We start from the raw sequence: 25,909 nt of genomic DNA, 5'->3' as shown, positions 1-25,909 counted from the left end.
GCCTTTTACTATACACCTAATACTTAATCTTGCTCAAATAAATTGGAAGCTGAACCACAAAAAATTTAGAAACCAAAACTAACAGTCATGCATCTTTACCAGCCAACTGGAAAACTCTCCAAAATATACAACAGTGAGCACAATACAAGGGTTTTATTGTTGCCATTTTCATAGATCCTATGAAAATGTTTAACTAAAAACATTGGGTATAATTCTGTCTTCCATTTATCATGGCTGTGAACAGCAGTAATGCTCTAAGGATCAACATTTTAAAATCTTACTGTATAGGGGAGAGGAGAAACCACAAAAATAGAGATGTCACTGTTAGGCTTCTTGACAAGCACGGGCCTTAAAACTGGAACAAAAGCACATACTACGCCCTGTGACTTTTTTTTTTTTTCAGATATTTAATTCAAAATGCCTTTTTTTTTTGTCTGAACTGTACAGTATGGAATGAAGCCTGAGAACTTTAAGAGGCAAATTTTCCAGAACAGACAAACAGTGTCTAAGAACCAGTAAGGTTGATTCACTCCTCTGATCTTATTAAGAGGAGAAAACAAGACATTCTCCAGTGACACTATCACATGGTATCATTTCAAAAATGACAGTTTAAGAGTCTGTGTTACATAGAAGTACCTTTCTCCCCCATTCTGTTTTCTAAGACTCCTGATTTCTTTCTCATAAGACACCTTTTATTTTGTTATCTTTCGTAAATTGTTTCATATCTTCTGTAATGAATGCCACTGAGAGGACAAAACAAACCAAAAGTTATAGTATCTGAAAAACATTCAGATTTTTCTATGATGGTATTAGAAGAGCTCTATAATCTTCTGGAATAGATGGCAATGAAATCCAAAAGAGGTGGCACAGATTTCAAATACAGAACCCTAGCTGAAAAACAATTTTCCAGGTTCTAGAAACACAGCAATCTTTGGGAAAAAAGAGTTGTTGAAAAGAGAATCAAGTAAGGTTTCTGACATTACTGGTCAAAAAGCTAAAGAGCTTTACGGCCTTTCTCTAAGCTAACAATAAAATATATCCCACTGTACACAATACAGCAGCAACACTCCTACATCAAACACTTAACAAATGAATACGGATGGATTTTTCCATCAGGAAGATCCTATTTCCTCATTAGCAAGAAACAGTGCCTTGTTTTAAAGAATGATATAGCAAATTAGATTTATCTTGATACAATGCTCAGCATTAACTAGCATCTTGCCAAAATTGTTTCTTTTGCTGTGGACTTTTTTTCCTACCAAGGGATATCTGGATGTTCTATTACAATAATCTGACATAGATGAGCCAACTTGATAGAATTAAGCACCCAAAGCAAAAAAACATAAGACATAGCTGTTCAGTTTTAAGGTTTTTTCCCACCAAGCTTTGAAAACAGAGAGGCAGCATAAAAGGAGGAGGTCCAAAGAGATTCAAGTGCCTTTCCTCTTCAGAACAAAGGATCAATTCTAAGTCTCATTATTGCATGCTACTTTTAAATTGTTTGATTAAAAGCATACAAATTTTCTAGTTCATAGGAACAACAAGAATCATACAATAAAGACATTAGTGTCTGTGTCTACTTCCTATACACAGCTAGGAACCTGAAAAGATTCAGTCACCCATTACTAATGGTTTTCCATCTCCATTACGCCAATATCTTTATTCCAGGTTTACTAACAGTCAAGAATGACCTAGTTCTTTGCAAACAGCTTGCACATGTATGCTAAGCATAGTAACTCTATGTCCAGTCACAACACAATCCTGCAACAGGAGCAGAATTTTCTTCACTTAAAGGACCACACATAAGAAATATCATCAGAATGTTGTATGGGCTTGTCAAGAAACATGACTTTCACAGGACTCTGTCAAGAAGGAAACTGTGTTTTGTAAATACTATGAAACAAAAGTTATGTGAAAGTTATGTCCAACAGGATGGTACATGCATTGTTTGGGTTTGAGGTTTCTTTTAAAAATTATGTTATCTAAAAAAGATAATTACTCTGTATGAACAAGCCAACATTTTTAAAAGATGGAAAAGAAGGATGCTGTAGACTTTAGTCAAAAAATAAGCTGGAAACAAGGGCTTTGTCTACCCCCAATTCTTCAGAAGTATGTATGTTACTCTGCTGTTGCTCTAGTTAATCTCTTCAGATCTCAAAAAAGCCCAAAAATCTACATGCCCACCTACATGAAAAAGATTAAAAAGTACAGGAAATAATCTGTCAGGAATCTCTGAACTCTACATTCTTACTTAAAATGTGGGACATGTCATGGGAAAGAGACACAGTATGATACATACACTCCTAAAGGCCCACACACAGCAGGTACAGCTGACTTTTGACCTACCAGACCTGGAAGTCTTGACTGCAACAAGCTAAGGTACCAAGGGATGATAAAAAAATGTTAATATGGGCTGCTTACTCAAGATAATTAGGCAGCTATAAAACAAGCAATAGTGAATACATTAGCATAGCTGTCAGGAAAACGAGTGAAACATACTGAAGAACCCTTTGGCCACATTCCACAAATCCCCAGGAACTAACATTCAAAGTTACCTCCAGTCCAACTTCTCAACCAAAAAGGCACAGATCAAAAATCCAGTTCTATTGAAACCATGTGTACAATGGACACCTAGAAAAGACAAGAAAAGGGCATAATCACTTGCAAGTTGTTTTAGCAAACATATTTAGTATCAAAAGTGTGGGTTTGGATCCTCCCACCTTGATCTGTAATATTAAAGGGTTATCTCCCTTCCTATCATGGCAACACAGACCAAATAAGATACATAAGCCTAAAAGGCAATTTAATACATTCTTTCTGCAAATTAGAAACAGCAAGGGTAGAGGATACTTTGGTTGATCATAATCAAGAGCACTAACTTAATGTGACTGAAATATGGTTAATACAGATAAGATTCACAAATCTGCTCAAATGTTTGTCAGAAAGCAATATAATCAAATTCATTAATTGAGCTTTTAGTGGATTCAACAAGCATGACATTCATTTCATACCATCAGGCAAAAAATCATATTCAGATTACCTCAAAATTGAAAGGGGTGCCAATAGACCACAATTATATCTCAAATTCACTAATACAATGCTAAGACCAGACTTACTAATTTTGAAAAAAAAAAAAAACCTACAAAAAGAAAGCTATACAACAGCATAGTCATCTTGAATTACTTAACTTTTCAATGTGAAAAAAAGGAATTAAGTCTTCAGCCTCTGTTTTACTGAACTCATCCCCCAGTGAAAGGAGGGATAGATACACTGCCAAATGCATTGCATTTTTTTTCTCTCAAGGCAACAGCACCATCTAGTGATAAACAGACCAGACTCAAAATTTGTGCCATTAAAAATGTCATGAAGGATTCAGGCAAGATGTTGCTTCTTCCTCCTACTTAATCTCAAATTATAAATATCATTAAAGTTTCCACTAACATCAAGAGCAATTATTATTAACATTTTTCAGTTGTTATCATAGAATTGTTTAGGTTAGAAAAGGCTCTTAAGTACATTGAATCCAGCCATTAACCCAGCACTGCCAAGTCCATCACTAAGCCTTGTCTGGAAGTGCCACATCTACACAGCCAGGGACTGAACCACTTCCCTGTGCAGTTTGTTCTTGTGCTTCACCTTTTGGTGAAGAAATTTTCCCTAATGCCCTAAATCTCCCTGGTGAAACTTAAGACCATTTCCTCTTGTCCTGTCACTGGTTGCCTGGGGAAAGACACCAACACCCACCTGCCTTTCAGACAGTTGTACAGAGTGATAAGGTCACCCCTGAGTCTCCTTTTCTCCAGGCTAAACAACCCCAGCTCCCCCAGCCACTGCTCATAAGACTTGTGCTCCAGACCAGCTCCATTAACCTTCTCTGGACACATTCCAAAATATCAATGCCTGAGCACCAGTGCCAAGTACCAGGGGACAATCACTTTCTAATCCTGCTGGACATTGGCCTTCTTGGCGCCATTTGGGCATGATGGCTTAGGGTCAGTAGACCAGCACAGCCAGGTCCTTCCCTGCCAGGCAGCCTCCAGCTGCTCTTCCCCAAGCCTGTAGCATTAGCTGGTGTTGTTGTGACAACAAAAAGTGCAAGACCTGGAACACAATACCGTGAAGCAAGCCACTTAAGCTTTAATTCATTTCTTCATTTCTCTACCACAGCTAGTGAAGTTTTGTAACAATTCACTTGTATTCAAACAAAAGGTGAATATCTATCTTTTTTTACACTCCTCTACACTGAAGTATCAATCTTTTCAACTGGAGAACCAAAGAAGTACCTACAAAAAGTAGACTGATTAAAAAAAGACAAACCAACTTTAAGTGGGTAAAAAAAAAAGTATGTATTAACTGTAACAGGATTGGGTTTTGTGCCTTTCCCACCAAGGTTCCCTTCTTGATAAAGCAAGGTAAAAATTACCATTAATTTTTTGGATTCATCATTTCTAACCATTTAAAAATGCTCAAAACTGTATAATTTGCAACAAATTAAATGAATTTTAGCTTCCTTACATAATTTATTCCTAACAATCATTTCTCCTTTGTTTTCTGCCAAAGCAAAATTTTTGCATGTCACTTCCTTAAGGCTGGCAGGCATACTCCTGTCCCTCACATGGCAAAAATAAAGTTTCCTTCCTATATTGTTCTAGATGAATTGAAAATTTTGATCACTTATCATTCACATTTCAGTCTCTTTTCATATCTAATTGTGACACCGAGAATGAAATTGCACACAATTGCTGTCACTAAGTCCTGCAGCTGTTACTGCTGTCAAGAAGGTTAAGTCAATAATTTTACATACATGGCAAAGATAAGAAGCATCTCAGCATGAGAACAAATGGCTTGGAAAAGAAAGATCACACAGGGAGCAGTGATATCATTGCTGTAGACCGCTTTCACTTTTGATAAACATCCTCCATACCAGTCCCTCCGATGCTTATCAGAGGAAACAAGTGCCCAAAATGACAAATTTCAGTAATTCACAAACAGGAAATGGAAAATTCCAACATCGCTCTTTTACTATGAAAGCCTAAACAATATGTTCTTCAAAAGTTTAGTCAACATACTATTTTCTTCTTGGCTCTTTCTAATTGACTTTTTACCCCTATAGAGGAGAAATGTCTAAATAATGGAAAAACATTCCACAATACAAAGCCAAAAAGTTAGCGAATCAATACTAAAAATGGCATTTTTAAAGTTGAAATATCAACTAAATGGGTCTGCTACTCATAGGATATCAAGATGCTATCCATGCACTATATAAATTGCTGACCATAACTACTATTTCGAGTTCCAAAATATTATTGGAAGACCAAGTGGAAGAACTGCAAAAGGAGACTGAAAACGAGGAATTGTTAAAAGAAAAGTGAGAGCGATCAGTCACCAATAACATCTTGCTTCTGGCCTAAGTTTTGAAATACTGCTGGTGACTGGTCCCACTCACTTCCATTTAGCAGTTCCTCATTTTTTAAACCACATAGTTGTGTTACCATTCAGAGAAGAACACATAGGTCTCTGTCCTGGTTTCAACTAAAGCAGACTTGATTTTCTTCACAGCAGCTGGTGTGGGGCTGTGTTTTGGATTTGTGCTGAACACAGGATTGATGACATGGAGATGTTTTTGTTATTGCTGAGCAGAACTTACACAGAGCCAAGGTCTTTCCTGCTTTTTGTGCTGCCAGGCTGGGAAGGAAGTTGGGGGTGCCTGGGAAGCTGGGAGGAAACACAGCAGAGATAGGTGACCCACACTGACCAAAGGGATTCTCCAGACCATGGAACATTCAGTGCATAGAGTGGGAGGAAGAAAGAGGAATGGGGGGACATTCAAAATGATGGCATTTGTCTTTCCCAAATACAGCTAGGTGTGGTGGGGCCCTGCTCTCCTGGGAATAGATGAACACCCACCTGCCCATGGGAACAAGCTTTGCTTGTGTGCACAGCTTCTGCTTTCCCTATGGAACTGCCTTTACGTCAACTCATGAGTTCTCTACCCTTACCCTTCCTATTCTCTCCCCAGTCCCACCAGTGAAGAAGTGATGGAGCAGCTGTGTGGGGCTTGGCTGCTGGAGGAGTTAAACCACAACAGTCTTGAATTGAACTGCATTCTGTGTGCAATAAAGAAGTACTGAAAGTATCTAAGAGAAAACTAGGTGAAAAAATGTGTGACCAAATTAAATCTCTCAAGCACTCAAAAAAAAAAAAAAAGTTCTCAGTGGTATCACATCCTTCAACAGAACAAGAAGCAATGGCTACAAACTGAAATACAATAAATTCTGTTTCAACATGAGAAAAAAACACCTGTATATTGTAAGAACAAACACTGGAAGAGGATGCCAGAAAAAGTTGTGGAGACTCCAAGCTTAGAGGCTGGTCAAAAGTGAAATGGGCATAGTCCTGAGGAAATTGCTTTAGCTGGCTCTGTTCTGAAAAAGTGCAACGGAGTAGCTGATTTCCATAGGTCCCTTCCAATAACTTCAGCTATCATACCATGTATCTAGATGAATCCTAAACTGCATGAACATATCAGCTTAGTTTACTAAGCTCTTAGCAATGACACCGGCACAAACAAGTATTAGATGTACTCCTAAGTCACACAAACACTCAGATTCAAGAAGGCTGCAAAATTATCATCCAAGAGAATTGAGGACAACACCCATTCTGACTCTGGAAACTCACCTGCAAAGTAATTTCTTGTTTCTGATAGTTTGCAGATAGAGATGAACATTAATATAACTGACAAAAATCAGAGTAAAATAGTTTAAACTAAAACTAGAAGGGATGCAAATTAAACTCAGAACTTTTTTCTCTCTGAGTAAAAGAAAAATTATGCTTAGAACATTCAAATATTCACTGCAAGACAGCATACCAAAGAAGAAAAACTTAGCCTAGTATCTACTACCAGTTTTGTGAGACTTGCTAAAGAATCTCTGATAATTCAGTCATCAAATATGACTTCAAATAAACCAGACCACCAAATGCCAACACAATACATAACTTGCACTTGTATCAGCAGAAGTTACAAAACCATAGTGCGAGTATCATCTATTTGTAGAAGCTCTTGGGCCTGTATAATTTTCTGCATTAAGTCAACAGCTCTTATCAAACTGATGGATGCAAAAACACACAACTTTCTGTAAAAAAAATCTATTTGTTTTGCAGTAAAAGCAATCAAATTTATATATGCATAAACACTGTAGTAAGTAAATTCCTTTGCTCAGACTTTTAAGAATAAAAGACTACAGTTACAAGCAAATATGAAACAAATCAAGAATATAAACTAATGATAGGCATAAGATGTACCTATGAGCTCTGAAGGATTCTTATCACTGAAGTGCTCACATACACGGATAAATGTTTCTGTATTCTCAGGTGTAGGGCACTCACCATGCCTGAAAAACACAAGAACACATGGATTAGGAGACACCTGGGGGAAAGGAAAAAAGAGGAAAAAATTAATTTCTTCAGTGTGATCTTTCAAATTAAAAGCCAAAGAAATAATCAAAAAGTGCACACAACTTACCCTTTACATTGGAGCTTTATATATTTAATTCCCTCTTTCTCTATATCATTTCTGTCATAGAATCTAGTGGTGTTGGTCAAGTCTACCAGCAAACCCATTTTAACCTAAAAAACAAAAAAGTTAAAAATAAACTTATATATGTGGTTCAAATATCAGTGCATAAATACTAAATGTCTATAAAACACAATAATTAAAAGCAATCACAGGCTACTTTTGTAAGTTTAAAAATTATTAAATATTGCATTTGTTTGTAAAATCTGCATTTTACCACCATTGCAGACATCTGCATTTCTTTGTGAAAGTTGGTGTCCAAATTAGCACTAGTCATCAATTCAAAAACTTCAGTTTGCTCCAGCCAATGACTTTAAATAAGAAAATTCTGCTAACAGCAGGGAAGTCTGGTAAAGAATTACTTTAACATGCTAAAAAGGCAAACATGATAGAATCAAGTGCTCTTATGCAAAGCAGAACACTACTAAACACTGGAACAGTGGAAGTACCATAAGAAAAATTAACTACTGAGACTTCCATATAAGTATGCTCTCAGAAAAAGTAACTCATTTTAATATACCCATCTTATTAGAGCGCAAAACAATGCAAAAGAATGAACACATTTTCAAGTTTAAAATTAATCCAATTAATTGACTCCTTAAAAACATCTTATTTAAAGCTGAAATGCAAAACAACTTCAGATACTCAAACATGCTGTCAGCAGCTAAGGTGGCAGTGTCAACCACTCAGACGTTAGGGCATCCCTGAATTCAGGATGTCTTGCCCACTCTACCCTAATGTGTCTCCTTGTGTATCAACTTAGTTTTTTAGTGTTTGCTTTCATAGCTGGAAAATAGGTTTTTAAAAGAGCCCTGTGGAAGTTATTACATTTTCAAGAAGGATGGAAAGCAGAAATTCCACTGGCACAAAACACACAGAGTATCAAAGTATATCCTATTGACTGTTGTTCCAAACAAAATTTCCAACAACAAACCTACCAGTTTTACTGTGTAAAAACAGCTCACTAACACACCTGAGCAAAGAAAGTATTTCTGATCTACTTTCTTGTAAGTGCAAGCAATTGCTTTTGAACAAAAAACCTCAATGTCATGCTTTCAGGTAGGACCAACAGACTGGCAATAATTTAGCAGTGCAGTTGGAAAAAAACAAAGTAGAATACCATTTCCACACAACTGAGAAAAGGAAAAATCCAATTATAACTTGCATACAGTTCAAAAATAGCTATTTCACATGGATATGTTGTTTAGTAGACCTCTAAAGGAAAATTTCCAATTATCTAGAGATAGTTCTCCATGTTCAGATTTCTGATGATATACATTTGTATATATACTTTCATGTTACTTTTATTTAATAAATATTAGAAAGCATCATGATGTTATGTCAAGAGCATTACAACTTCTAAAGTAATATCCAGATCAGTTCTGAATTTCTCATTGTCAATTTTGCATATTGTATTCAGAATTCTTTTTTTACTCTGTGTTTTACTGTGTTTTGCAGAAATAGAAACCGCCTCACAAGGGGGTCCACCTGAAAAACAATGTTACACCACTGAAACTTCTAAATATAAAGAAAGTGTCAATCGAGCTGCTAAGCATGGAAACTGACAGCATCCTAGACAGTGATTAATTCTGTGGGAATTATAAAAGGCAATTAATTCAATTATTACTTTCCTTCCTCTCCAATCCCTACAGCATTTTGCAAATGTCTCCAAGACTACTTAATTCAGGCCTGTAGGACTTTTCACTTGCTATTCTTTTGCCATTATTACAGATCATTTCAATGATATACAACTGAAGCTCATGTGAAGTGACACTGTTCCTCACACACTTTATGGAGCAATAAGGCAGACAGGCATCGAGTGTAATTTATCCAAAGCTATAAAGGCATTTGAGGTGTATAGAGCATATAAGACTTGAAAACAGTTTTCCTGCTTTACAGAAAGCCCAATTATTTGCATTCTCAGTCCACAGGATTGACTGTACATAACACACTAAAATTCAGAGAGTGTAAAGCACAAGAAAATTATAAAAAAAAATTTAAAGAACAGGGGGATTATACAAAATATAAAGGTGTACAACTATGATTTTCAAAACATCAATGTAAAAAAACCACCAGTACCACTGGAACAAAACAAAAGCCTCTCCTTCACTTCCTCACATTCCAGATATCCCCAGCTATTAATGCCTTTTGCATGTGTTTATCTGCTGCTGTGCAATGAAATGGGATTTGCTAGATTCCCCTGTACGACCTCAGAACTTTTTTCTTTAGACACTGGAGATTGAAAATATCCTCCCCAGGAAGGAGAGAGCATACTACAATACACTGAACTCACTCCATTCTCAGAAATTTTTTCTTTCATTTCTTGTTTGAGGAAAATAGTTTAGATCAGTGATTGAATGTATCTGTGAAAAAAATAATGTGGCTGAAAATTGGTAAGTAGTTTTCCTAACAGGAACTCTGTAACTTGACCATATAATTACCCAAACATTCTTTTGAGTTAACAAATGTTCTAGCTCTTTGTGACAGAAATAAACCTACCTGTATAAAGCATAAACTGTACTAACCTACCTACTCAAGAAATAAATAAAAAAATAAAATTATTCATGCTGTCTTCAACTGCTCTTGCAATTCGTTTAAGAGAACATTAAGATACTATGCCAATATTGACAATCAGAAGAAAAATGAGGCTGTCATGGCTAATCAAATCAGTTTCTAACATTCAGATTTTCAGCAACCAGCTCCAGGAAAAAAGGAATCACACAGGAAGCTTGTTAGAGACAGTTCCTCCCAAACAGATGTTGTCTTAAATGCTAAACTGGTACCTTCAAAAATCTGTGGTAACAGCAGTATCTCTCTATTACAGAAATCCAGATGTAAAAGTTTCTGCTGAAGTCTTTTTTTGGGGGGAGCTAAATTACATGGACATAAGTAACAACCAGTTTTCTGAAGCAATTAACCTGCAAAGTATTAGCAGCAAAAAACACACTGCAATAAAATTATAAGAACCATGCACAGTGAGGTAGTTTCACCTAGGGAAAACTCATTCCTACAGGGCTCCTCAATTTCACATTTATTGTGAAGTCATTGCTGGCTTGTTGGTAAACTGCTGATCTACAAATAGAGCACTCCAGTAACCACTACATAACTTGGCAAATAAAAAAGAAATATATATTTTTAAATAGCAAACACTCATCAACAATGCCAGGGTCCAACACAATGTAATAGATTTGACAAGAACAGAAAGATTGAGAGAAATTCTATGTTCTGCTTGTTAATCAAAATTACCAAAATGTAAGTGGGGATCCTCATGCTACTAATTTTACTATCAACTTCTAATCATCTGATGTCACTCAAAACATGAATTTGTAGCATTACAACAGAACTAACAGATGCGACTACTGGAAAGGCTACAAAGTCTCACCATGATTATTTATTTTTGGTAGCAGATTACTAAGGAGGCAAGCATTTAGAAATTCTGACTAAGGCTGTGAAGTTTTCTTCAAAATATGCACAAAATTTTAAATTAACTTAAAACATGAATAAGACTGGTTTGGGAAAATTTCCAGGTATGCCTATCAAATCTAGTCAGAGTCAAAAATAACATAATACGTAAAAGAGGAACTGAAGTAGAATTTAGATGCCAGAGACTGAAATATTACAGTTTATGGCTTAAACATTTTTATGAAGGATTTTTGTCTATTAAAACTGTATAACGAAGCTACACCAATAAAAGCTGCATCACCAAAGCCCACCCTGAATGGGCCCCCTGACTGAGGCCCTTGACTGTAAGTTGATCTGAGATAAGGCAAAAGTGACAGCTATTCTCAGGTCTGGGCTGGGGGAGAAGAATACTGGGAAAGGAGAATTAAGCCCAGCAGCTTCAGGGTGGAGCCACAGCCCCAAGCTTATCTGCCACCAGGTCTGCACAGACTGTCCCTGTACTCAACACCTCGAGTGCTGTGTTCAGTTCTGGGCCCCTCACTTTAAAAAGGATCTCGAGGTGTTGGAGAGTGAACAGAGAAGAGCAGCAAGGCTCATGAAGGGTCTCTTATGAGGAACAGCTGAGGGAGCTGGGTTTGTTTAGTCTAGAGAATTATAACCTGTAAGAAAACACTTTTGGAAACCCATTAATTGCAGAGGAGACCTGGAAAAGTAAACAAACTTAAAAAACGCTTTCTGTACACGTGTCCCAAACAAAGCCATCAGCCACTTATTCCTTAGATCTGAAAAGCAACACTTGAGTAAACACTAATAATAAAGCAATGTTTCAATTATTAGAAAATGTAACTTTACCTTCAGACTCTTTAAGTAGTTGGATAACATACTCGGGTGAAAACGATTTTCTTCAGCAACCTGTTCATCATATCTTGGTCCTAACATTGTCTTCAAAGGTAAAAACTTCCCTATGAAAAATAATAAAATTTTGCAGTATTTTATGCATATGTACAGTTAGAACTTAGCATTTCAGAGCAACATGCTGAGCAGTTTTAGAATTCAGCTTCAATAATAAATAATTGCAGAAATAGTACTGTCAACAGTAAATTGGAATATTTTTTAATTAGGAGTTCTCAGAATTCACAAGTTTAAAAGTTGAAAGGAAATAAGTTCATCTAAAATAGAGTAAGTTAACATTCTTAGCTAACTTTTAGTGTGATTTAAGTTGGGGGCTACAGCACAACAGAATATAGACAATTTAAACTCAGTACAGTTGAAAACATGAAAACAGCATTTTAAAATGAGTTTATCATCCAATCATGTAAACATCAGCTTTGATTACCTGCAAATCTAACATACAGTAAAGATCCCTGCAAAAAAAAAAAATTAACAACACTCTACATAGTCTCAAATAAGTATCTATCTTCCATGAAATAGACATTAGAAACCACAGAAGACAGACAGATGCGGAAACTATGAAGCTTTATGCAACTGGTTAGCTCAGGTTAGATGTTAGCGAGCAACATGAGGAACAGCTTCACACTTCACCTGTCTGAGACCATTCCAGAGTTTACAGCTAAAAGGAGAGTTATTCTGTCATACAATCAACACTCACATAAAACTGTAATAAATTATAATAGTCACTTCAATTTGTTTGACTGTTAGAAAAATTTCACTTTATTGCCCTTTGCCCTTTCATCCCAACAGTTATACATCCTCCACCCACCCTGGTAAAGGCTGTTGTGTTGGATACCTTTCTTCGATCTCCTCATTTCTTCAACTATCTAATTTTCTTGCTAGTGTTCCTTGTCACCTTCAACACTATCATTCAGCCTCTCTCTCTATTAGCCCTTCCACTTTAACTCTTAATACCCCTCTGTACAAACTGATTATGCAAATCCTAAATTTACATGATATAAACAAAAAAAAAAAACCTATAATCACCTGAATTTTTGCAAAACAACATCATGCTTGAAAGTTTTTAGACTTTGCCACTTGTCACACCCACACTAACACATCTACTCATTCATCATGGAACACAAAGAATGGAACTAAGCTTTTTTAACCAAGCACTCAAGAATGGGACCTGCACTGACATAAGTCACAAGCCACATAAGAAAACCACCATCCTTTACAAGATGCTGGGAGAAGAGTGGGAAAAGTGCCTGAACGTTACAACTGTAAGGCTACAATAGTAGCATGCTATAAGAGACTGTACAGTCACACAGAAGACTCTGCTGTTCCCCATCTTCTGGAACAGGGAATGAACATGTTCATTCTCTTCCTAGTAGCAAACCTTGATTTAGTGTCTGATTTGCACTCTGATTTCTTTTTGAGCAACCAAAATACATTCCTGTTCACTGATAGGAAAAGAAAGACAAAGAAGTCTAGTCAGCATCCCCGTCAGTATTTGAATACCTACAGACAGCTGTGTAAGTGATGAATATTTCATATAGAGCCCATTGACTATGACTTTCAATGATGAAACACAGATGTTTGGAAGTATTTAGGTGCTCAGCTTCTACAAATTCCATTTTCTTCTTCTCTATTTGGAAAATTTGCAATTTGGTTTTCGTACAGATGCTTTTTGTACATCCCTTCCCTGTGTGTATACAAGCCTCTCATTATGTGTGATCAAGCTACTGAAAATGTAAGCTTTAATTCTAAAAAGATTTCTAAACTTTTTGAGTAATATGGACAAGTATTACGGAGGCAGCAGCTGCTGCCTCTTCTACAGTTTTGCCTTACATCTTATGCTAAAGAAATGCAGTAACAGCTGATTGCAACTCAACTTAAGCTTCCATGCACAAGCTTTTGAAGATTAAAAAATCATATGCCGAATTAGGTGATCCAACAGTAACACAGTGGTACTTTACATGGATATCAAAGCATCCCAAGTCATGCAAGTATCTAAACTACATTATGACACTAATTGTAACTTCTCAATAGAATTTCCAAATTAACTTCAAAATGTTACTCTAAGGCTGACAACTGATGATTACCTACTTCGGCAATTAAGTTCAAATTTGTCAAATAGTTTTGGAAAGTGGCTATTAAAAACCAATTTCCAAATTAGTTACCTGTCTAAAAGATGGTATTTCTTTAGACTGAAAAATAGGTAAAAATTCTAAAAATAAGAGCCCAGTATATCAGAGCACAGACATGAAGTGGATAAAGCTGAGGGAAATCAAAGTGAACAATTGCAATCAAAGTGAGACATTACATTTTCTACATGTACATGCTCTAACTTTGGCACATTTTTTATCTTCAAATCTAAATTCTAGAGCATACCAGTGAAAAAATACTCTTAATTTAGCTAATTTTCTGTGACATGAAGCTATCAACTCAAAGCATGACATACATAATTATGTATGACCATGGTATGTTTAGATTGAGCGTTGATTAGGAAGGCTAGACTGGGTAAAGCGACTGAGGTTAAGGGAATTAAATTAAACGGTAAAATCCACAATTGAAAAACCCCAATATCTCTAAAAAGTAGCAGTTTTCTGATTTAAGAGAACTATGCTGGATCAAAGCATCCATTTCACCTAGTATGTCATCACCAACACAGACCAATAACAGACAACTAGGAAAGAAAGTAAAACAATGACAATCCATTATCAGATTATTCTCCCCAACTACAACAAGCTATAGTTCAGAAACTTCCTGAACCAGAAGCATTACTCTTATTTAAGTATTATTATGCTTTCCATAATATCCCACAGCTCTGCATGCTACATGTGTGTCTAGAACAGGATTAACTAATATGCATCAATAGGAGGAGGCTAGAAACCACTGCTGAGACACTTCTTATGCCTTTTCTTTCATATCTTGCTAGCACTTTCCATAGCAAAATTGCCAAGAGAATGGGTTTTCAGAGGTCATGAAAAGCAGATACTTGCTGAGATGGTGATGCCAAGGCAGTAAGGCCGTAGTAACCTGATCACTTCAGATCTAAGCATTCAGAGAAAGCTCTCTTCATTGAAATGACTGATGTTCTATTACAATGCAATATGTGAAAATGTGCAATTCTGAGGAACTCCGGTACCATAAAACCAAAAAGTGGCACAAAACTACCAATATTTAAAGAAGTGAAATGGAAAATAATGGGAGACATAGATGAATTCACCTTGTCCAGGATGAAGAGCCCTGTTAAGCTGAATGAACCCAATCTCACCAACAGCAGAGTTTCAGGCCTCATTAGTACTTGTATTGAGGTCATCTAGAAATCCTAGATGCCACAACCATGAGACAAGAGCATCACGATCAAACACTCGATGAATATGAGTCCACGGAAGCCATACAAACCTTGCTTAGCAACACTATTACTATGGAAATGACAACACTATCAGATGGAAATAAAGTCGCATACAGGTGCTTAGAAATCTGATTTAAACATTAATTAAAACTAAAATGCAACATATTTGGGAGACAGTACCAACATCAATTAAACCCTTACAAATTATCTCACATAAAACTGCTAGATGTCTTTGAATGTAAAACAGCAAAAAAGGGAAGAAGACTGATGGCATACCATTACTTCTGGTAAGTTGTTCACACTAAAAAACTAAAAATAAAGTAAATGAGAACACACCCTGATAAAGCACCCAAAGAAATGAGCCAAGCACTTTCAGTTTTTTTACTGTGCATTAACTTCCTGTGCATGATTGCATGGAATGGAAAAGAATTACCTTGCAGTTCCTGAATAAACAAACACACAAGCAGTGATGGCACAGCAGATGACACACTGATGACCCTCATTCGCGCTTACTCTACGTTGCTATTTCTGAGAAACCATGGCTTAAAAGACAGACAAACAAAAGCCACAACTAACAGAGATCAAGAACTTGCTGAGAAGAAAAACATAGAATAAAGAATCATTAGTCTGTTTTTGTCATGGTCAAAGGCTTAGGCTATCAAATCTCTCTCATTAGATACAAAGTAATGCACATGGTCATGATCAAGAGAAAGAGATAATGGACATGAGCAATCCAACAGCTGTTATTAAACTGAGCCAAGTTCATAGAAATACAAGGAACTTGAGGGAAATCAGTAACCCACAAAATGAACAACTGATGTTAAGTACTGATAAATGCCAAATAATGCATATTGATGATTACTGAGGATTGAACCAACCGAGATGTCTCAGGTTCGAAATATAGTCATCAGTGTCTTCCATTCCACAACCAAATGCTATCAAAAAAATGTGAGATGATGTGGAAATGTGGGATAGAAAACACAGGAGTTGTAACTATTAGGCAAATCATGGCACAGCGCCAGTTTAAATAACACACTGAGTAGCACATGTGGGAAAACATACCTTTACATCATCACAGAGAGGGATATGAAAGGAGTGAAAACTAGAAAATATGGAGGAAAAAACTCAACAAGTAGGGATTATAAAAAAAAACTTGAGAAAACTGAAAAGAGAGATGTTTGTTTACTTTATCTCATACCAGGGCAGCAGAGGAAGAATTCACCTGAAGTCAGTATGATGGTTAACACACAGTCAGAAATGTGTCTCTAGATGATATCGAATTCACTGCCACTATATGCCAGAAGACTAGATACAGAGTAACAACCCAGAGAGTGCCTTATGGGCAAGAATATAATATCCAAGAAGACAGCAACAACTGACAAACCCTGAAATACAACTGTAACACTGGAGTACACCACTTTAACTCATTTTCCAGCTAAAGAACTCAGGAACACGCTGGTGACTGGAAGGGCACCGTCAGTTGGCAGAGTAACTAATTGACACAGATAAGACTTCAGAGCATTCACGAAAAAGAGAACCACACATGGAAGAGGCTGCACAGAGGACTGATGTCACAGAATTGGTCAGGGTGGGGGGACCACAGAGGGCCATCTGGTCCAACCTCCCTGCTCAAGCATCATCCGACAGCACATTGCACAGGATTGTGTCTGGATGGATCTTGGATATCTCCAGTAAAGGAGACTCAAAAATCTCTCGGGGCAATCTGCTCCACTTCAGTCACCTGCACAGTAAAGAAATTCTTCCTCATGTTCAGGTGGAACTTCCTGTGCATCAGTTTCTGCCCATTGCCTCTTGTCCTATTGATTGGCACCACTGAGAAGAGCCTGGTTCCATCTTCCTGCCACCCACCCTTTAGATATTTATATGCATCAATGCGATCCCCTCTCAGACACCTCTTCTTGAGGCTGAACAAGTTCAGCTGCCTTAGCTTTTCCTCCTAAGAAAAATGTTCCAAGCCTCTGATCAATTTAGTAGCCCCAGTATGGCACTTTCTGCATGCCTGGCTCATCTCATCAGATGTGAGAGAGGAAAAGTTTTAGCCCGAAAGTGAACCAGTGCGAAGCGAGAGCACAGCACTAAGGCTCCGGGGGGCAGGAGAGGGCCCGTACCCCTGCACCTCTGGGTGAGGCCGGGGCGAGTCCGTGTCAGAGGGGGCACCGGCCGAAGGGAGGGCGAGCCAGGCACTCAAGGCAAAGCGCTGCTGCGGGCCGGGCTTTAAGGAGAACAGCCGCCCAACAGGAGTCAGGTCCGGGACAAACACCGGCCGGGAGCTGGGGGGGAACACTGCACAGCCGTAGCCCTGGGACAAAGCGCTCCGGCCGGGACAGAGAGCGAGAAGCCGCGGCGGCCCCCGGCGCTGAAGAGGAGCGGGACCGGCGGGCAGCGGAGCGCCGCAGGGGAGGGGGCCGCGCCCGCTGCCGCCCCGGGACCGGGCAGGGCCGGACTGGGCCGGGCGCTCACCTGCCACGGGCTGTCCCCTCCTGGGGCAGTGGAGCCAGCGCGGCGGGATCTTGTTGTAGGACATGGCGGGGCCCGGGCGGCCCCGGGGGGGAGGGAGGGAGGCGGGGAGGGGGCGCGGGGTGCGAGGCTGCCCCGGGGCGCTCAGCGGCCCCTCGCCCGCGGCGCCTCCATTCAGACCCGGCTCCGCCTCGGCCGCCGCCGCACACGGAGCGCCGGGAGCCGCTTCCGCTTCCGGGGCTCCGAGACCAGGGGTGGTGCCCGGCCGGGAAGAGGGCAGCGTAAACGAGGGCTCCTCAGCCTGGGGAGCGGGGCGGGCTGGAAAGGGAGGTGATTGTGAACTGCTACAGGCTCCTCCTCTCTGTACGGCGGGCGGCCACAAAGCTGGTGAAGGGGCTGGAGCACTAGTTCCCTAAGGAGCACTTAGGGGAGGTGGAGTGTTCACCCTGGAGAAAAGGAGGCTCAGGGAGAGCCTTATCGCTCTCTAGAACTGGCTGAGAGCAGCCTGAAGCCAGCTGGGGTTCGGCCTCTTCTCTCAGGCAACCAGCAATAGAACAAGAGAACATAGTCATAAACTGCACCAGGGGAGGTTTAGGCTGGACATTAGAAGGAGTTTCTTCACAAAGATGATTAGGCATTGGAATGGGCTGCCCAGGGAGGTGGTGAAGTCACCGTCCCTAGACGTGTTTAAGGACAGACTGGACGTGGCACTTGGTGCCATGATCTAGTTGAAGTGGTGGTGTTTGGTCATGGGTTGGACTCGATCTCAGAGGACTTTTACAACCTCATTGATTCTGTGATTCTGAGTGAGCACCTTCGAGCCACTACAGGAAAGTAACAGGACCTCAGATGGAAACAGCTGCGGGGATCGTTTGTCCAGCCACAGGAGCAGTCGGCAAAGGCTGCTGCAAATGAAGAGTTTGCACAGGTCTCAGGGAAGACTGAGCAGGTGCTCCGAAGAGAATGTAATCCATGGCTACTGAAGTAGCAGGCTGATTCAGGTGAGAAATGGCCTGAGCTGAAAATAGCTGGAAGCTTGGACAGACGTAATTCCTCAGCTTTCACTTTTTGCCAGATGCTCCCTTATAGCCAGAAGTGAATGTGGAAATAGGTGGATCTTTGTAGTAGTGCAGCTTATTCTAATCAGGATTTAACAGGCTTGGTAGTGCAGCAGAGATACCTCTGTCCTGGGCCTTCTATTTCTTTTGTGAAAAAGCACACCCAGAAAGATGGCATGCAGAGAAATAGGCTTAAAAACTTTTCCATACAAAAACGTATCCATTCTGTTTCCATACAGAATGCCTGTGAAAATTCTCCGTGGACTTTAAGAGGTCTATTACATGGACTCAGTTGAAGAATTGTAGCCCTGCAGTGTTTGTCCATGTGAAAGGAATATTTAAGGTGTGGCGTGGTTTAACTCCTGTAGCAACTAAGCCCACACGGCCACTTACTCTGTCCTTCCTGTAGCAGGATGGGGGAGAGAATCAGAAGGGTGAAAGTGAGAAAGATCAGTGATTAAATAAATATAAGGAAAAATAAGGAATTGATTTGCTATTTTCTATTGGCAGGTATGTGTTTAGCCATTTCCACGAAAACTGGGCTTCATAATTCACAACAGTGACTTCGGAAGAAAAACACCATAACTCCAAATGTCCCCTCCTTCTCCCATGTTTTATTGCTGAGAACAACATCATATGGTCTGGGATATCCCTTTGGTCAGCTGGGGTCAGCTGTACCAGCTGTTCCAGCTGTGTTCCCCTGACAAATTCCACAAATGCACCCTCAGCCTGCTCACTGTCAGGGCAGCATGAGAAGCAGTGCAAGACCTATTCAGCGTTAGCTAAAATGTCCCAATGTTCCCAATACTGTTTTGGTCACCAATGCAAAATGCAGCACCCAACAAGCTACTACTATGAAAATTAACTATCTCAGTGATGCATGCAAGATAGGCTGGAAATAAATCCCCACAGACTGGCTAAAGAGCAGGTATTTGTTTATTGCAGCTCTGGTGGTAGGAGGGATTTGTACACCTAACTTGGCCACCCCTGTGAAGTGCTGTGGTATATTTATACAGTAAGTATTGCTTAGTATCAATGTGTTCACTACAACATCATCACATATGCCCAGGAACTAATTTTCCGAGTATGCTCTCAAGGTTATTAGTTCTTTTGCACTGCACTTGGGTCTCCCCAATTCAGGGGTTGTTGGAGGTCTTTGATGAAGGCTTCTAAGATCTTCTTCACATCTGAACTTTTCAACTTTGTCTTCAGAGCATGTGCAGTTACAGTGTTCCTTGGTTTGTCTGGTCTTAACCGGCCTAAATTCTTTGTTTTGTGGCTAGTTGGCTTTTCACTTGCCAATTTTTCATAGTACTGTACTTATCTATCTCTAAAGCTATCTACCTGGCGAGTTTTTTGTTCTTTTTTTTTTGTCTATTCAGCACTAAGCAACTAGTTAACCATATAGTAACCATTACATTGCATAAAAAATTATGATTCAGGTTATAGAGGTATAAAAAACTATGACTCAGTTTATATAGGTATATAAAAAGTCATGATTTAAGTTATATTGATATATTATAACTCAAGCTCTATAAGCACCTTGTAACTAAGATCAAAGTTATATAGGCATCATCATCCAAAACCAGTACAGGTGGTTTCAGTGAAGCATTGGGAAACAACAGCAATAGATTATTTTTGTACCTAATTTTCCAGTTACATTTCAGTACTGTTCTGTCTGCACTTTCTGTTTTGCCACAAGCCAGATGTGCTGTCTTTGCAAGTCACAGCTTGTAGGTGCCACAGCTTCAGAACTAATCAGAGCTGTGTGTACAGATATAATAGGAAGCCCTTAGGTTCTGCAAACACATTAAAACAATTAAAATAATTTAATCCATCTAGAATTTATTACAAACTTCATTACACATTTTCCTCCTGCATTTTATAACTGGATTTTATTAGACATAATTTCTTCCTTAGAATATCCTCTCATAGTAATTGAGGTGTTCAGTTAGGTAGTTTGCATAACTGAGTCATTAGGTTCTCATGTTAGAAGTTTCTGAATTTTGTCTTCGAAGGCTTTTGTCATCATCAGATACTAATCTTCTCATCCTACCTAAAACTGAAGGTCTTGCTACAGAAAAAGACGAATCATATTATTTTCCCTAACTGCTAAATGCACTTCCATTATAATATTACTTTATGCTGTTTGAAATGAAGTGCTTATTTTCCTTTACAGAACAAACAACCAACAAGTCAGACACCAGGTGGTGCCCAAGACTGGAGAGAAAAGAAAGTGAACCCAGTGCAAGGCGTATTCAGAAAGGGTGAGAAGCAAAGAGCAACAGCAAAATACTCAGTATCTGATTTGAGTAAATTGGGAGGAACGTGCAGCAACGTCAGCAGTATGGCAAAATTAGGAACTAAACCATTTGGAGAGGGGAAGATTAGTACAAAAAGATATCATTAATGAGCAGTTCTCATCTATTCTCATCACCTAGATTTAAGATTCTGATAGCTTTTAAACAAGTGTAAGAGCTGCAGATCATGAATATCATGTTTTATATATATAATATATATTGTTAAAATGGGAGAGTATTTTTTATTTAGCAATGCACAAGTCAAGTAATTGTTTAGGCCTGATATTTTGTGTTATATGCATATATATGGATTTTGCCACGTTAGACACTTTGAAACTATTTACACAGGCATCTGGTGATGTTTGCATGTGACATCATTCTTTGTGAACAGGCATGTCCTGCTTGCCTTTATACCAACAGTTAATCTGACTCTTCTGGTGTAGCAGCAGAGGAATCCAAGTCCTTCATGTCTTCCTATGACTTTCCAAAGCTGACATGTCTGTGTCTGAACAAGGACTGTGAGGGTGGCCATAGTGGTCATTTCAAGGATTGCTTTGAGAAAAAAACTGCAAGGTGTTAATAGTCTATGATATAACATTCCTCTTTACTATATATCAATTTTCTTTTGTCTTAGAGGTACTTAGATGCTTGTACACCTAACTCTGGTTTCTGCTCACCAATTTTAATCCTTTTCCTGGCAGAGCAGACACTACAATCAAGAAGTCATTTTCTCAGGATGCAGTTAATCCTCTGTGCCATGAGTATCACCACTTTGGCTTCAGCTCAGCCATGTTGGTTTAGGTAGTTGGGAGCTCAGTTTTTGTTCTTCCTTGACTTTAAACCATTAAAGAAATACCACACAGGAACCACACACGTTTTAACTCTTTTTTCCTAATTACGTACTGAACATTTACCCAAATTGTTGCTGATGAATAATTTTACACTTTTAATGTCATAAATTATGTAGCTACTTAAATTATTAATGTAAGTTACCTGTTCTACAGAAAATGAATAAATTAGGTACTTCTCCTGGCAGAAGAACACATGGTGTTGCCCTCTTCTATAGTGATACAGGTCAGTGACCCTATTACTGTTCTGCTTCAGTATAGCATTATTTTCCATGTGTTCATAAAGTAATAATGAATGGAATGTGGAAAATACCCCTTGAGATGCTCTATGAAATAGACATTTCTGACTCCAGCTAGTAAATACACTTCTTAAAAAAAAAAAAAAAACAAGCAAAACCTCCCCAACAGACAGATTATTTGCAAAACTGAGATTGCAAAAGGATTTAGTTAAGGGGAAGTAACTGTGAAAGAAGCTAACTGTATGCAAACGTGATTCATATAATATTATTTTTCATCACCTTGTGGCGTACGTATTCACTTGGAAAGAGACTTGATGCAATAAGCTTGTAAGTATATGGAACATAGAAAAATATGGCTTTTATTTACTGATTCAATTGATTTATTCCTTGCTTATTAGTTTTAATGTTCATGGCAAACTGATTTAGGAGTAGAGTGTTCTTTTATGACTGATTTCAGCATGCATGAATCTTTTGTGGGGATGGATGAGTACTGGCAAATAAATATTTTAACTTTATTATGGTGGTTGTGTTTTATTCCAATAGTATGTACATTCTAATGGTACCGTAAGAGAAAAAACAACTAAAAATAGTAAAATTAAAGCATAGTTTTAGATTTCAGTGGAAGTTAATATTATGCTTACCTATGGTTATGTTCTCTAATACATATGTAGGCTTTTACATTTAAAAATGTATGCATATGCACTGACTCTTAAAAATCAAAAGAAAATTCTAGGAATGCAACATTTTAAATTGATTCCTATTTGTGTCAACAAACATTTAAGAACTTAACTTGAGACAAATTATGAAAGTAATATTTTAAAATAAAGTGATTTTATTCCTTATGTGTATACAGTATGAAAAAGGGATGTTAAAAGAAAGTTTTGAGTGCCACAATATATTTGAGAAAATAAAATGTCATTTACAGTGTTGTTTCTAACGAGAGCTTTGAGAGAAAGTCAGCAACAAAATTACCAGTCTTTAGTCTTCCTGACAGTAGGGGGCACCACAACCTCACAGGCTTGGAATGATGTAAGTTAAAGTACAGTTACTTTTCCTAGCCAAAATAAATAGGGAACAGCATAAAATAGCTAAATCAACTCCTGGAATCATTCCCTAGTGCGAAGTTATGATACAGTTCTTAATAAAATTTCAACCCAGACATTCAGTAGAATATAGACTATACCCTCCTTTTTCTAAGAGTAATAAAATTAACAGAGTAATGGATGCTATATATACAGCCTCCTTTCAAGTCTATTTAAATCTTGAAGTCTCCTTTTAGCTCAAGACTCTAAGGTATCACAGTGTTAGTTCAATCAGTGGAGTAAATCTCTGTATGTGCAGAGTGAGCTTGGGACAGAGCTGATTTAAATCCAGGTCGCTGGAATGGGGATCATGCTTGGGGTAATCACCATTAGCTATCAGTCTACACCACCAAACACGTGTGTGCTGCACTGATGACGTGTAAATCTCACACTGCAAGGGGGGACATTACCAGTCTTAGGCAAAGACATGCAGACATGGCAGATGATTTACTTAGTAGATGATTTACTCAGCAGATCTATTCGGGAAGAAGATGCCTGTCCAGAATATTTGTGTGCTTGAAGAGGGACACAGCTGTGGCTTCAAGCACTCATTTGCAGGCCTGAAAAACAAGATGCCTTACTATTGATCCTCTACAGCTGAAATGATGGTGTGTTTGATGTATCAGAGATAAGAAGCTGGACAACAAGCTTATAAGAAAGATGCCTGTCATTCCTGGAAGAGTTAACACTGGTCTGCCAGTGTTCTTACAGTTTGACCTAGACAACTGAGGCCTTACTTGCATCAGCTCTGAAGGATGCTTTTCAATGGAAATCCACACTGGAAAAAATATCCACATTTAACACTGAAGAGTATATGTTCTACTGCATAAAATGAATCATATGATAGTAGTGTGCTTTGAGTACAGATGAAGTAATCAAACCATTAAAATGTCACGATGGGAGATGACTAGCAGTAGGGTAAAGTATGACATGATATATGAGAAACTAATCTAATTTAATTAAGTGGAAAGTATGACTCATAGTCTTTAGAGCTGGGCTGGGGAGTGACTGGATTCCACAAAGTAGAGCAGTGTTCTGATGCTACACTTTCTAGTTCCTCTACTGCCTGAATATGGGTACCTTAATAAAAAACTTGCCCTGACTGGAGGCTGTGGTTAAAACTAATGGAGTATGCTGGTTAGCGCAGGAGGCAGACTGGGGCAGAAATAGCTGTTACAGAGTTACCACTTCTCTATAGCCTGAAATAGCAAAGGGATTGGCAGTGTTTCAGCCTACAAACCTGCATGCACGATGATTAAGATCTGGGTTACTATACTGGCAGAAAATCTTTCACATGTGATCAGTCACACAAAGAAAAGATTATTACCTATGGGCACTCTCTCAGATTTTCTGCATCATAATTTTGTACCTATAGATATATATGCTATGATTTTTTATGTGAATATATAGCCTGTGAAGAATCATACATGTAGGAGCTATAATAAAGTACCTGAGAAAATACATACAGACCTGATTTTATTTATAAGACCTCATTATACAAAATACGTGTAACATACTGTACAAAAGTAAACTAAGACCACAATCTCTCTTTTAAGGTGCTTGAAGTCCTGAAAATACCCCAAGAAACTGGCCAAAGGCAAAGGAACAGAATACAGACTAAAGGAGAGGGATCAGCCTGACAGCCTCACAGGCTTTTTGAAAATCAAATCTGAATATATATATTCTATACAAATTAAGTTATGGTAATATATATGTATGGTTATATATATAATCGGATGCTCAAACGTTGCTCTTGTGAGGTTAGTTTCACTTTCTGATAGTATGCATTGTGGAACAAGCTGTACAAGAACATATGCTACTCTTTCCAAAAAAAGCCTCACTCTAAAGTAGAGAGAGGGAGGCATATCCTACATCTGCAGCACCACTGATCTAGAGAACTTTAAGAATAAACTGGCAAATGTAATTTTAAATAATAATGTTGAATAGGTTGTAAATTCTGGTCATCCAGGCATTCCTTAGAGAAAGGGGAAAAAAATTAATTTTTGTTTGGAATATGTCTGTAACTTCCTATGCTCCTTTCACATTCTCACCACTTTAGGCTTCACAGAACAATGACATTTTATGATGGACATGATGGAATAGACTGGGCCTCAGAGAACATAGTGCCTGGGGTCCATTGCTGTTCACACAGACACAGTTGGACTCAATGCCACATCTTTCCACTGCTTGTTTTACCTCCTGAAACTAGGTTAAAATTAATGAAAAAAACCCTTGTCATCCTTATACTCAAACCTTCACTCAGTGTAGAAAATATCTTTGTCCAGATGGACTTTTAGGGAATTACTCAGAGAGATTAAGTTTCTCCAGAAAGGGAAGGAGGTAAGAAAATTACTCTGTACTTGCATGAAATGAATTTCCGAGATCTCTGAGTAGTTTAATGTTTTGGGTTTGCTATCTGTACACTCTGAAAGAGTGCAGGCTGTTACTGGAAACTGTTAACACTTCTTCGGAAAAGTGACTTTGTGAGGTCATGTATCTAGCTTAGCCCTGCAGAAACAGCTTCTCAAAAATCCCCTTTGGGAGAAAAATCTTCATGTCCTTCTACTTTCTGGGAGTTAGATCTGTGAAAATTATTTTAATACTGTATTTTTTTTTATAATTAGATGTTTTGTCAGAGACCCACTATGTCACACATTCTAGGCTTTCTAAACCTCAG

General features: G+C 38.4%; 1 protein-coding gene and 1 long non-coding RNA gene across 2 annotated transcripts in view; one reads left to right on the top strand and one right to left on the bottom strand.

Moving 5' to 3' along the window:
• RNGTT (RNA guanylyltransferase and 5'-phosphatase) overlaps positions 1-17,861 on the bottom strand; it is a 167,751-nt gene extending 149,890 nt beyond the window's left edge. The window contains exons 1-5 of the mRNA XM_014877786.2: positions 17,709-17,861; positions 11,828-11,937; positions 7,523-7,626; positions 7,303-7,391; positions 2,556-2,631 (exon numbers count right to left, since the gene is read on the bottom strand). Coding sequence (XP_014733272.1) covers positions 2,556-2,631; positions 7,303-7,391; positions 7,523-7,626; positions 11,828-11,937; positions 17,709-17,772 — 443 coding nt within the window. The 5' untranslated portion in view covers positions 17,773-17,861. The remainder of the gene's footprint in view (positions 1-2,555; positions 2,632-7,302; positions 7,392-7,522; positions 7,627-11,827; positions 11,938-17,708) is intronic.
• A 104-nt stretch (positions 17,862-17,965) lies between these two features.
• Positions 17,966-22,665, top strand: LOC148224435 (uncharacterized). The gene is made up of 3 exons (XR_015802608.1): positions 17,966-18,706; positions 19,709-19,778; positions 20,943-22,665. It is a non-coding gene; the product is annotated as an uncharacterized LOC148224435 (long non-coding RNA).
• The last annotated feature ends 3,244 nt before the right edge of the window (positions 22,666-25,909 follow it).

This window comes from Sturnus vulgaris, chromosome 3 (assembly GCF_052056855.1).
Source record: "Sturnus vulgaris isolate bStuVul1 chromosome 3, bStuVul1.hap1, whole genome shotgun sequence".
Taxonomy (NCBI): domain Eukaryota; kingdom Metazoa; phylum Chordata; class Aves; order Passeriformes; family Sturnidae; genus Sturnus; species Sturnus vulgaris.
The sequence above is the reverse complement of the archived record's forward strand: the minus strand, read 5'-3'. Positions and strand labels throughout refer to the sequence as shown.